The sequence below is a fragment of the Equus quagga genome, chromosome 3 (genome assembly GCF_021613505.1).
Source record: "Equus quagga isolate Etosha38 chromosome 3, UCLA_HA_Equagga_1.0, whole genome shotgun sequence".
NCBI lineage: Eukaryota > Metazoa > Chordata > Mammalia > Perissodactyla > Equidae > Equus > Equus quagga.
The window spans coordinates 14,558,153-14,571,686 of record NC_060269.1 but is presented as its reverse complement, the minus strand read 5'-3'; the positions used below and the strand labels follow the sequence as shown (position 1 = coordinate 14,571,686).

The 13,534-nt window shown below is 44.2% G+C and overlaps 1 protein-coding gene across 1 annotated transcript; it reads left to right on the top strand.

The window, feature by feature from the left end:
• The first annotated feature begins 5,665 nt into the window (after positions 1-5,665).
• LOC124237267 (uncharacterized) lies at positions 5,666-12,968 on the top strand. The gene is made up of 6 exons (XM_046656729.1): positions 5,666-5,717; positions 6,194-6,338; positions 6,593-6,800; positions 8,040-8,189; positions 10,291-10,448; positions 11,264-12,968. Exons 1-6 carry the CDS (start codon positions 5,666-5,668, stop codon positions 11,679-11,681), a joined length of 1,131 nt encoding a protein of 376 aa, XP_046512685.1. The 3' UTR covers positions 11,682-12,968.
• The last annotated feature ends 566 nt before the right edge of the window (positions 12,969-13,534 follow it).

Sequence of the window (13,534 nt, the reverse complement as noted above, 5' to 3'; positions counted from 1 at the left end):
CTGAAGGGAGAAGGAAATGGGAGTTATTGTTTAATGGGTACAGAGTTTCAGTTTTGCAAGATGAAGAAGTTCTGGAGATGGATGGTGGTGAGGGTTGTACAAAATTATGAATGTGTTTAATACCACTGAACTGTACCCTTAAAATGGCTGAGATGGGAAATTTTATCTTAAGTGTATTTTACTACAATTAAAAACAGAAAGAGAAGGAGGATTCTGGGAAGATGGTGGACAACGAGCACTAGGAATCTGTGCTCCCACATGGACAACAGCAGCACTGGCTGAATCTGTCTGATAGCACTATTTGGAACTCTGAAGTCTATTGAAGGCTTGCAGCTTCCAGGAGAAGTCTTGGATGAGGTCATAGGCTCTGGGTAACAGGGACCTTGGACTCTGGGTAACTGGGACAGTGGGCAGAGAGTAACAGTGATCACAGGCTCTGGGTAACAGGGACCTTGGGCTCTGGGTATCGGGACTGTGGTTTCTGGATAACTGCATTTTCCCTTTTGCTCCTTAAGCTCAGGGGGCTACAATCTTGTGGTACCTTACCTTCTCCTTTTTGCTGCTTCTATCTGTCCAACAGCCTTGTAAACAATTCCCAGGCTTAAATTTCCCCACTTTGGATCCCTACAGTGGTTTTGTTTTCTTTTTTGAGACACTGACTTATAACACTTTTATTCATTTTTCTAAATTAGATTAGGTCAATTTGTCCCCTCCTGGACCAAAAAAAAAATGTCATATTCCCTGAATGACTTTTAGACCAACTGGGACCCACTTCCCCAGAACAGTTTCCCACGGGATGCATGGGAAAAGAGGTAGATACCTGACTAAAGTCAGGGTTCTATTAATAAGGAAGAAAGAGGGATGACGTGTTAGTAGGCAACCAAAGGTGTTTAAGGTCACCCAGGTAGCAAGAGATGAAACCAGGATAAATGTCCAAGTGCATAGGACTGGAAATACAGCGCTGTGCAGGATAGTGTAGGGTAGAGTGCCCAGGGCTGGGACTGGGACCTGAGGCTGTTTATTGCCAGTCTGTACCCTCGTGTCTGCTTGGAGGGCAGCTGGGATCCCCAGATCTGGAAATGTGCACCTAATTGTGGGGTCAACAGGTCTTACAGCCTGGCATTTCATTAAGGCTGTATGGGTTACAGAGAAATTCTACTTTTTTCCAATTCCTTCTTCCCAGAGAGCAGTCCAATTTTAGCCTCGTGTATGTGCACCCGCATCTGCAGCCCCACAGCTCTGATCCTCGTTAGCTCATACAAAAGCTTGCAGACCTTCCATTAGTGGTGACAGTTTCCCCACTGCCGTTATGAAAGTTGTGTGGAACAAAGGATCTATTGCTCTATAATGCTCATATTTTTTATTTTGCTGCATGACATAGAATTGATCAAGTCTCGAGTCGGCCACCATCACATCGACTTTTTCCAATGTTCCTGCTAACTTACTGGAAAGAGTCTAAATTAAAGAAACAGTGTTCGCTGTTACCACAATCTGTCATTTAATATTTTTCCATTTCAATATTGGACAGACTTGGGCATCTTCTGTTGTGTTTTAAGACATCATAAACCAAGGACAGGGTCTAGAAAGTTTTTTTTTCCTATAGAATTATTCTTAGTGGTGGATTCTGGATTTCAAAGTCTACCCACATAGGATGATCTCCCACATACCCCTCAAATAAATTTCTTCCTTAGACTTCCCTCCTTCTTTTCCTTCCTCCCTTTCTCTCTTCCTTCCGAGTCCCTGGAATTCCTAAATGGTTGCATGAGATTTAAGTAGCTTATCACGGACGTTTTACTTATTTCCTGAAGAGTATTTCATTTTGTAAGCATTGCATAACTGCTGAAGTCATTCTTTTGAGGATGGAATGGGAAAAGAGGTGCGGGTGTGGAGAGCAAATCCCATTGTTGAGGTTTTACAATACTGTTAACTTCATATGACTCCCTGAGGTGGAATAACTCACCTTTCTGCTCTCCTACAACAGTGAACATTCTCACAGATTTTCTAATTCTGACCTAGAGGATTGTAGAGATGATAAAGAGTGTAAATAGGGGGCAAGTCCAAGGAAGCCCTGTTTGTCTCTCCTAGAAATGAACATGGTGGTATATTCGTGTGTGGGGCAGGAGCAAGGGAGATGGGCTGTCAGAGGTTCAGGGATAGTATGGCTGGGATATTTTTTGGCCATAAGGGGTTGTCAGGATCATTGGTGCTGATTCAGGCCCTGACTAACTAGGGCAGAGCTTCCATAATGTATGGCCCACATCCCCAGCACATGCATGGGTGCCTTAAAGAACTCCCCATCTGAGCAGAATCCATGTACCTGTAGTCTAAATTTTACGCTCCACAGCACCTGCAAAGGTGTGCCGTTACCTAAGAATCCGTGCTACTAGTCATGGTCAACAACACATTTTGAGGCCAGAGCATGGTGCAAAATATCTCTTCCATTTCTTTTGGGTTCATTTCAGGCCAAATTGAGTCAATCTTAGAAAGGTACCTGGAAATCTCTTTTCCTCTACTCTCCTACTCTCATCCTGTTCCTATCTTCGGGAAGGTGCTTCTGTCCTCCAGAGGCCCCCAACAGGTAAGTCCAGGTAGGTTCCATCCTGGAGTCCAGCCAGTAGATTTTTACAGGGCTTCTTGGGTGTTTTCTTAGGTCTTTAGACTCTTCAGAGAAGCACATTTATAAAACACACTCTTCTAGTGCTCACATTAATGCTTCTCATAAATACCTTTGATGTTGGTGATGATAAAAGCCCTGTCCTTATCAGCGGTGAGGGTGGGGAGGAGCGTGGCAGGCAAAGGGATGGCGACCCCTGTCCTTCCACCCTCTATCCCTGTCCCGTGGCCAGGAATGGCAGCAGCCCTCAGCAACATCCAGTTGTTTTGAAGCTCCTGCGGAGGGGACTGAGGAGCTGAAAGACGCACAAAGTGTGACACAGAGTGGTGGATGAGGCTTGCTGTGTTAAGTGGGAGCGTATGTGGGGTCCACTCTGTGGTATGGGACTGTAGTGACACAACCTCCCTCCACCCTACCAGTCTGGGCATAGGACTTTCCTCTTATCTATAGTGGGGGTCTTTTCTGCCTTTAAAAATGCATGGATTTTCTTTCTGTGGATTTCCATTAATATGCATATTTATGCAGAGAAAGATTGTGTCTTATTTCTATGGAGTCGTTTATAACAACACGAACTGAAATTGAGACTATCTTATGAGGTGTATAATTATGACCAGAGGCTGCAAAGCACTGGGAGCATCTAATAAATGTAATAAATTGTTTTAGAGGCAACAATATGATTTTAAATACAAATTCTATTGAGAGTGAATCTAAGGATTTATTAGTTAATATTTATAAATCCATTTAAGCTGCTAAGATAAATGGGCAATCTAAATAGTTATAGTTAGGAAGACTGGAATGGCTTTGAGCTTGGCGACATAAAACCTTCACCCCTTGGCCTCTCCCCAGCATTCTGCAGGTGAACACCGGCTCATTTGAAGCTTTGACTTTCAAGATTTCAAAGGAAGGAGCTGAGATGTGTGTAAGCAGAAGGTATTTGTCTCTTGAAATTTGTTTCTTTTAAGTTTGACACCCAAAAGAAAAAACATACGTCATTAGTTTGATGGTCATGCACAAGAAAAGGGTACTTTTCCCTGTGAGGCAGGCAGTATATCATAGGGGTTAAGAGTGCTGGCTCTGAAGCCAAACTCCCTGGGTTTGCATCCCAGTTCTGCCACTTGCTAGCTGTGCGACCTTGAGCAGTTCACTTAACCTCTCTTTCCATCCTTTGATGGCTTGGATATCTGGATTGCAATGTGCAAAATGGCATATGTCTTTTCCACCAAACACCTTATTGATTATGAGTACTTAATATATGCAAGCTGTGTAAGTAACGCTTTCTTCATCAGTCAGTATTCTCATCTGCAAGCTGGCATTAACCATTATGCATTGCTGTAATAAGGAGATTTACCAGTAGAAGCTCAGAGAATAGAAAAGAGGCAGAAGGACCAAGTTTGGGAATAGGGCTAGAGTCAAGGATGCTGTGGAGTCAGGCAGCAAGAGCCACGCCCAGGTCACTCCCAGGATTGGTCTGGCCCTCAGAACTCCTCTGCCACTGGGAGCATCTGATCTCCAAACATTTCCTCCTGTTCCATCTGCTCCTAAGCTTTGGAATCCTGGAATCAAGGATATTTGGCTGAGTTTCTGGCATGGCTCTTCCTGCCTTCCTCCCTGCACTGTGAGTAAAAGATGTACCTCACCCCTTTGGTTTCCATAAATGTGGTGGCAATGGAAAGCCATCACTGGGATCTGTCCTCTTGTCAAGAGTACATAAAATGGAGAATTCTACCAGTAGGAAGATGTAGTGCTTAGAGCAGAGGTGTATGGAGTCTGGGTAGTCAAAAAAATCTCAAATCTCTGCTTTACTTGTATAAGACTTCACATTTTCCTCAATAGCCCTGCTAGCAGTGGTGAGCTGGTAAAACTTTAACGACTGGTTCTCTGGCCCTGATTTGTAGCATTTGTACATTTCCACAGGGCAAACACTCCCACCGGGGCCAATTTCAGGCTACCCACATAGCATCTGAACACAGTTGGGAAGAGAGGTACAGTAACATACTGTTATATAATATTTCAGCCATACGGCTACAACAGATGTAAATAACCTCCAGTGCACAGGTAATTTTGAAGTAAATAGTGAAATAAAAAGTAGTAAAATAATTAGGAAGTGATGAGTTTTGAGTATTTATTAGGTTTGTTGTTAATTTAATTATAAGTTCATATGATTTGATTTTTAATAATAGCTATATTTTAACAAATGGCTTGCAAAAGTTTTGAAAAAAATTTTATGAGCCTGCTCCAGCACTCCACAGTCTACAAGGTGGATCAATAATGTTATTGAGAGAGAGAGATTCCTTACACAGTAAGATGCTCGGTGGAGAGGCCTAGGACCTGGAAATTTTTTTTTTTTTTTTTGGAGGAAGATTAGCCCTGAGCTAACATCTGCCACCAATCCTCCTCTTTTTGCTGAGGAAGACTGGCCCTGAGCTAACATCTGCACCCATCTTCCTCTATTTTATGTGGGACGCCTGCCACAGCATGGCTTGATAAGCAGTGTGTAGGTCTGCACCCAGGATCTGAACCGGTGAACCCCAGGCTGCCAAAGTGGAACGTGGGAACTTAACCACTGCACCACTGGGCCAGCCCCCCTGGAAATTTTGTACAGTTGTCTATAACAGTGGAGACTCTCAGTAACACAGTAATAATAGTATCTGACATTACCTAGCAAAACACACTCTTACTCAACATCCTACTGTTTTCGATCCTCACAACAAACCCAAGGAAAAAGGAAGGTGTGTTCCAGGTGAGGGGACAGAGAGTAGAGTGGATCACTGACAGGTGGGGCTGGACTAGAATCAGGTCCTGGAGACTTCCAGTTCACAGCTTTTTCCATTCCTCCCTGTTTCTTTGAGCCCCCTGACATCACTGGAACAGCCATTTATTACCGGCAGCCCATTAAATAATCTGGGAAGTATACGTCAGTCCTTATGCCCTGAATTCAGTCCAGGGGGCTCTCCCGTATCATCACAGATAAAGAATGAAATAAAGTTGGAGGTCCACAGAGTGGGTAAGGATAGCCTGTTGTATTAGCAGGTTTGATAGGCAGATTCCAAGATGGCCCCCAGCGATCCTTACCCCCTGCTGTTCGCGTCCTTCGACGACTCCGGTGAATAGGGCTGACCTGTGTGACTAACAAGATATTGCAGAAGTGATGGTAGATGACTTCTGAAGCTAGCCATACAGGGTGCCACAGCTTCTGCCCTGTTCTCCTGGATCACTTGCTCTGGGGAAAGCCAGCACAGCGTTGTGAGGACAACCAAGCAGCCCTGTGGAGAAGCCCACATGGGAAGGAACTGAGGCCTCCCACCAACAGCCAGCACTGCTTGCCAGCCATGTAAGTGAGCCATCTTGGAAGTGGATCCTCCAGCTCCAGACAAGCCTTCAGACGACTGCGGCCCTGGCTGACATCTGACTGTAAGAGCTGCGGCGCCTGGGCTTTGGGTGATCCTAATCAAATACAGAGAGGCGTGAGGGACTCAAAGGACAACTTTAAGTAAATTGTTTTTTGTCGTCGTTTTGTTTTTGCTTTTCACCAAGGAAATTGCAATTCAAGTTAACATTCTAAAGCTTTGTACAATATAGCTTTTGAAGTGCGTTTTATTCTTAATGCTTTTCTAAATGACCTGTTCTACAGAAAAGCGCAGTTTATCCTGAGCGCGCCTGCGGCTCGAAAGAGCGAGCAGCTTGAACTGCATTCACTCAGCACCTCGTCATCTCACAGCACGAAGTCATCTCATAGCCCTTTAGACCAACTTCCTTGTCACCATTAATTCTTTCGGGTCTCTGGGCCATGGCATCGTCTGCCCTTTGGGAAAGCCGGGACAGGGGGGAAATAATGAAAGAAATTAATTAGGAAGGGAGGGGCTAGGGACCTCACTGGATGTTGGGGGTGGAAATCTTAAGATCGTTTGCAAAACACCAGCCCCAACATCCCTTGGGAGGCTGAGCTGTGACCTCTTCTCGTGTCTCCGCCCGCTGAAGTTCGCTCCTAGAAAAATCCGCTCGCGTCGCCAAGAGCGCAGGCGAGGATCTCAGCGAAGCAGAAGCTCCCGTGCCTGCGGGGACAGTGAGAGCCGAGCTTACACCAGCTCCTTGGCGCGCCTCCTCCGAGCTGGGGGACGCCGAACGCGGACCCCGGAGTAGGCGGCCAAGGCGGGGCACCCTCGCGCCGGCGGGAGGAGCCCCGGAGGTGGGAGCAGCGGCGGCGCGGTAACCCGCACCCGGCGCGCACGGCCACCGGGCGCCGGCGCCTCCAGCATGGAGTGGGAGCTCAACTTTCTGCTCTACCTGGCGCTTTTCTTCTTCCTGCTCTTCTTACTTTTCCTGCTGCTCTTCGTGGTCATCAAGCAGCTGAAGAACTCCGTGGCCAGCACGGCCGGGGCCCTCCAGCCCGGTCGCCCCTCGCTGCACCGGGAGCCTTGGGGCTTCTCCCGCGAGCAAGCGGTGTGAGCGACGAGGCGCGGGAACGGGCGGGAGGGCGCGGAGCCGCGCGGGCGCCGGCCTGGGTCTCGGCCTCGACTCTCAGTCCACGCGGCCGCCCTGGTTCCGGTGCCGGGCTCGGCTGCAGCGCCGGCAGGTCGGTTCGGGCGTGCGAGGGGTCGGCAGAGGAGCGGGCTTCTCTCCTTTGGGAGGCTGGGGCTCGCGGCACGGTCGGGTGCCAAGGACGGGGGCGTATGGGGTCTGGGCTGGCGCTGTGCTCTGGGGGACCGAGCCCGAGCTTTTCCGGGGCCGGGAGAGGTGGAGAAGAGAGAAATTCGGCCTTTGGAGCCGGAGTGGCTTCAGGCACCTAAAATCTCTTCTTCCCGGTCCAACTCCACTTTAGCTTGTACCCAAAGGGTGGAAAGCTAAATTATTCTGATAATTCAGTCCAGCCACTTCCAAACAAAGTCGAATGTCAACCTAGGTATCCAAATTACTGAGAAAGAGTGTGGGCTTTGGGACGGGAGGCAGAGGGAAACCGGGCGCACTTGAAGTTTTCCAAATACTGCTTTAAATGTCCTGGCGCTTTGGTAGACACTGAAAGGGGTTCGACTGGCGGTGACGGGGAGAGAGGATTCAGTGGCCCATTTTTTTATGAGGAATCCCTCCCTCGCCTTAATCCCTACTCCTGTTCTAGCCACCGACGCCGTCGGTGCGGGCAGGTTGCCGCGCCGGGTGGGTTTAGAATCTGGAACACGCGAAGGTGAGTGTCAGAGTGAGAGTCGTACGGGAGATGCCTCGAGGTTCCCTGGAGGGCTGCCGAAAAGAGGTGACCCTTCACACGTTGTAGGGCAAAGGGGGAAGGAGGACCGGAGGAGCGAGATCGTCCTTTCCAGTTACATGATTAGAGCATTTGCGGGAAGAGTGGTGGGCAGGAGTAAACTCACCAGGGTGCCCCGAGCACTCTCCGGGCAATGTGAGTTTGGGAAATAACCACTTCATCTTCCAGACACTTTTTCCACGAGTTCCATCATCTCGAGTTCTGGAGCCGAGCCCCGGACTGGCATGCCGAGGTCCGCAGCTGCGCTTACAGCCCGGTGATGGGGGACGCTGCCTGGAGAGGACCCTGACAACCCGAGAGGGAAGTTTTCTGCAAATGGTAAGCGGGGACCATCCTTGGTTTCACTTTGTCCCTGGTTGTGGCTAAACTTCTGAAGACTCAAGGCCTAAAAAAGTGAGAGATTAGGTTGGAGGAAATGGGTGCAATGAAATAAAGGGCTCTCTCCCATTCAGAACCGGTGAGCTGCTACTAGAGCCAAGAAGCCAGACTGATGCCTAACTGAATGCAAGAATCGGTGTCTGGGTAGAGGATCATGGAAAGTAGACGGGGATGTGAGGAGTGTTTGCAATTTTGATAACCATTCTGCTCTTTTGGAAAACAGTGCAGGGGTTCTTGGAGTGGAATATGTAAGGCAGATGTAATTTATCTTCTGTTAGGGAAGATTTGGGTTCAGTCATGTTAGGGTAGGATAAGCCATCCATGTCTTGACGGTAATATTGAAAATATTAATTTAGGCACAAAGGAAGACCACGTAGAGAGCTAAAAACAATGACATACTAAGTTTTGCCTAAGTTGATAATATGAAAGTGAAATAGAAGACAATTATTTTGATAATTCAAGGGAAGGCAAAAATAGTCTCACTTAAGTGAATAATTATGGATAAAGTTTCTGGCCTGAGACATTTAGATAATTTCCCACTTTTTCTGTTTCACTTTGCTAGAATAGACCTGTTGTTAGCGAAGTAAGTGGTTTATTTTAAACATAAAGTCATTAGCAAATTCTCACTTATATACACACCTCTCTTTATCAGGGCTAGAACAAGACTTGGTTAGAATCCCTGGTTTGAATCCCAGTATCAACCGCAGTGATTCTGTATTGTACTTTGAACAATAGTTCTCTGATTGGTTGAACCTCTGCGGTGGCATTTAGTTATAGAGTTGAATGGTTAATGTGGACATTGAAGATGAGCGTGGGAGTAATTGATTAGCAATTATAGTTGTTCACAAGGGTGGAAAACAATCACTTCATACTTTATAAATAACCAGAATGCAAATTATTTTAATCACCTACTTGACTTCTTGATTTTGTGATCCTTTAATCTTCCTGGCAGCACCGCTGGTGTCTAGAGGTGTAAACCACCCCTGAGTCTTCTAGAGAGGCTCTAGAGAACTCCTGGAGTAGTTGGCGGCCGTCCCAGTATTAAAGAGTCCCAAACTCTTTGCTGGGTCTCCTCACTCTGTTTCCTGTGAAAGGAGTGCTTGCGTTTCTATCTTGTATCCAGTGCCATTTTATAACCTCCTTGTAATCGAATTCATTAGTTACTAAGTTCTACTTATTCAAGCAAAAGTTAAATATTAATTCCTATTGCCCAATCTCTGCTTGGAACTTGGCCCTGAACTCTGGGAATCCTCACGTTTGCTCTCAGAACTCGCTCTGTTGGTCTCCTTCCTTGCCCTTGCTTTGTTAGAGACTCCGCTTTTGAATCTTTGACACCAGTATATGAGCTGTCTTTTTCTATTCGTTTATTCAAAATCATAATTTTTCCGAAACTCAATATAGACTGATCTCCCAAATTTAAACCACTTTTTGTACTCACGTCTTTTGCTACCTGTATACGTTCTTGATCTATTACTCTGACACCTGCAGTGGTCTCGGTTCCAAGCTTGTACATGTTGGCTGCTCCATCCACTGACCACGCCCTGGTCCTGAAAATCACTATGCAAAGTCTGTTTTTGAAGACATGGTACATATGAGCTAGACATGAAAACATTTGAAAAGTCAACAACATTTAAAATAACTGTTCATTATATAAGTGTAACTTGATTATAGAAGATGCCTATGTTTTATTTTCAATAAAAGGTTTTTAGTGACTCTTCAGCAATGCTAAAAGCCGAGTTGAATTTCTTACGTTATAAGGAAATGGGCCATAATAATTCGATTATTATGTAATATTAGTATTTTATTTCAGTTGTTCTTGCTTCATTGTTCTTTCTGAATTTTGACTGTTTAAAATGACTTCAAATTTTATTAGGATAATCTTAATGGTTTCACTGATTTCGGAAGTTGCAAGTGCGGTGAATCTGCCGTTCTACTTGGAAAGATAACCATTTTAAGTTGAATGAGAATGACATCACACTCACACCTGCAAAATCTAAAATGTCTAATAAAGTCGATTCCTATGTCTGAACTTCAATTTTAGGGCACAGCTGTAGATGCAGGACTGATGCCATCTGGTGCAATTCCACAGAATAAGAGAGAAAATTTACCCAGAGTGTGCCATGTACTGGCTTTTCTGGGAATGACAAGGTGCCAGGATTTGTTTTTGGTTCACTTGCAGGGGTGGGAACTTGGAAGTAGGTGAGTAAAAGATATGCAATATCCCATTTTTGGCTTGACATTTTATGTTTCCAATTTTGTCTATAGTTTCAAAATAAGTGCAATAGAATTATATTTTTTTAAATGGCCAAAATTTTAAACATTGTAAATGGTTAAACCATTTAGGATAGTGGGAAATTCTTATTTTTTCTAACTCATACCTACTAATCTAGGGACTTTTAGAATACCAATGGTACTAATGTAGTATATAGAAAGCATTTGCAGAGTACTGTACTTCATTTTTAATTTGTATAGCTACTCTGAGGTCCTTGTGCTTATTTAAGCTAAATCTGCCATTAAAACTCTGGGATTAGGAATTCTCTGTCAGCTATGTGTGTCACATACAAGGGAAAGTTGACAATTGAGTTGTAGATCTTTGATGTTGATTTTTTTTGGTTTGAATCAGTGAAATAAATTCTCAACTCTCCATTTCTTACTTTGTCTACACAGAATAAAGTTATAGATTAAGTAATGATCTCATTAATTATCTGAGTAGTTAGCCTCTTATCGTATAGGAATTTGGGTCTTCAGAAGGGCAGACCTGTGTTTAGAATGGTAATCAGAATATCATAGGCACTCAGAAAAAAGTTCCTGCTGGATTGAGCTAAAAATCCTCTTATTTTCCTTACTAGCAGCTATTTCGCATAATAAGCCTAATCATTTCCTCCTCTCTTGGTCTGTGTAGACATGAGTGGGTGGAAGTTAAAATTTTTATACCAACTTTTATTATACTCTACTATTACTTGAACTTATTGAATGTATACAGATTCTTCAGGCAAGATATTTTTCACTTTCAGATGGGAATCTTGCTTTCCTATTGGGAATCAAGATGGACTGCTGTCTCGAAGTTGCCGGACTGAATGGTGGCTTAAACAAAGTAGGGGTTTCGTTTTGTTCTTGTGTGACAAGGAGGTTGGGGGCAGGCTATTGCTGGTGTTGGTTCAGCAACTCACAGGTATCAGGGTCAAGGTGGCCCCTCCTGAGCTCCCCTTGGCTTTTCCCTCAGGTTCTAAGACAGTTGCTTCAACTCCCCACAAGAAGATGGAGGAAGCCCAAAGGGAAAACAGGGCGTGCCAGTGTGAATCCACTTCCTTTAAAGAGCTTTCTCAGCAGCCTAACAACTTTTGCTTACATCTCATTGGCCAGACTGTGTCATTGGCTACTGCTATGAGAAATGTAATTTTTGTAGCTGGACATATAACTGCCTTCAACTAAAATCTGAGTTCTCTTGATAAGGAAGAAGACGATGGTGGATCTTGGGTGGACAACCAGCAGTCTGTGCCCTGGCTACAGAATACAGCTGTAAAGGAGTATAAGGTCTGAAACAGATCAAAACTACAGCTCCTTCACGCCTGGCAACACTCCAAAGAACCGGGCTCTGCTCTGAGGAAGTGAGCAGAGTGAAGACATGCTAGGTTTTCTCACGAAACACATGCCAGGACTGACCTCTCTCAGCCAATATATTTGCCCCACATCAGGATTTTCTAGAGGAGGACCTGGGAAACCTGCACACTTTCTTGGTGGACATAATCTCTTTATGGAGGTTTAGAATGGGATAAAGAATGTTTCACCTTGCTACTTCCCCATCTGCCTTGTTTATCTCTTCCCTAATTTTCCTGACAGATTTTTGGTGGAGCCTGGTTTGTGTATTTGATCCCCATAAAAGGATCATCCTTTTCATGCACAGGGCAGGGTAATCTATGAAAAGAAACGCTACTTGACTCCCTTCTCTGACTCCACCCCACCCTAGGAATATCCTGGGAGAAGAATTGCTTCTCAAAGCTGCTTCCATAAGCAGCCTACATCCTGGCTAAGCGAAGGGAGAAGAAACACTTCCCACATCCAGGGCTGTCCAAAGGAACTTTCTGTGATGACAGAAATGTTCTGTATCTTCACTGTCTCCTACAGTAGCCACTAGCAACATGCGGCTAGTGAACACTTGAAATGTGGGTAGTGTGACTGAGGAAGTAATTTTAAGAATTTTAGTTAGTTTTAAAGAATTTAAATGTAAATAGCCACTTGCGGCTAGTGGCTATTGTATTGTATAGCACAGTAGACACTTTTCTGTTTCTTGTGCTTAGAACTAGCTGGGAGAGGTTTGAACCAGTCATGTGCTTGGTGTTCCGTGATCTTCACTACTCCATGTTGCCATTGAACTTGTCTCCCAGAGGAGAAATGATATTTTGGAACTAAATTCAAGATATTAACTTCACATCGACACATTGCACATGTTCCTGTGTAAACACAATGGTCTCCTGGGAATAGGGCCTGTGATTGGCTTTAGTGGTGGTTGGTAATGGAAAAATGGTGGTGTCAATCCACTTCACGTTCCTAGTGAACATTTTGTATTGCTAGTCAGAGTGAGTCAGCAGAGATTATTTCATTCTGTTGTGCAATTCATTCTGTTATTTTATTTTTATAATATTGTGGCTGCTAAAATGATTATGCCGTGTATGTTTTTCAAAATACTTAGTGGTTTATATTTTTTAAAAGGCTGTGAAATAAAAATATAATTATGTGTAACTCAGTTTTTTTGTGAGTGACTTATTATTACCCATATTTTTTGAAGAGTTAATGAGGATGAGGTTAATGGATGGAAGTAAATATTTATTTTTATATCAGATTTCCTTTTTGATGGGCATGTCTCTATGCTAATTAACATTATCTTTAAAAAATATTAAATGATTCTTTCATTGTATTCAGAGTTTGGGTAAAATATGAGGGTGGTAAGGGTATTGGTTTAATTCTTTCCTCAAATGCCTGGTTATTTTTCTACACTTAGCATTACTCGAATCTTGTTTCAGTGCCCTGTTTGGGGTTGTTTATTCTCTATTATTGAGTTATAGGACTTCTCGATATATCCTAGACACTATTCCTTTCTCAGATATATGCTTTGCAATAATTTTCTCCTAGGTCATGGCTAGCCTATTGATTTTCTTAACAATGACTTTAAAACAGGTATTTGTAATTTTTGTTTCCTCTCCCAAACCCCAGTACATGGCTGTATATCCTAGTTATAAGTTATTCTAGTTCTTCTATGTGAGCCGTCACCACTGCATGGCAACTGA

Excerpts from the sequence above, each read along its gene's own strand:
- LOC124237267 (XM_046656729.1), top strand. The coding sequence starts at position 5,666 with ATGGCCCCCAGCGATCCTTACCCCCTGCTGTTCGCGTCCTTCGACGAC. Across the intron at positions 6,339-6,592 it reads TCGTCATCTCACAGCACGAA|TTCGCTCCTAGAAAAATCCG; the intron begins GTCATCTCATAG and ends CGCCCGCTGAAG. Across the intron at positions 6,801-8,039 it reads CGGCGGGAGGAGCCCCGGAG|ACACTTTTTCCACGAGTTCC; the intron begins GTGGGAGCAGCG and ends TTCATCTTCCAG.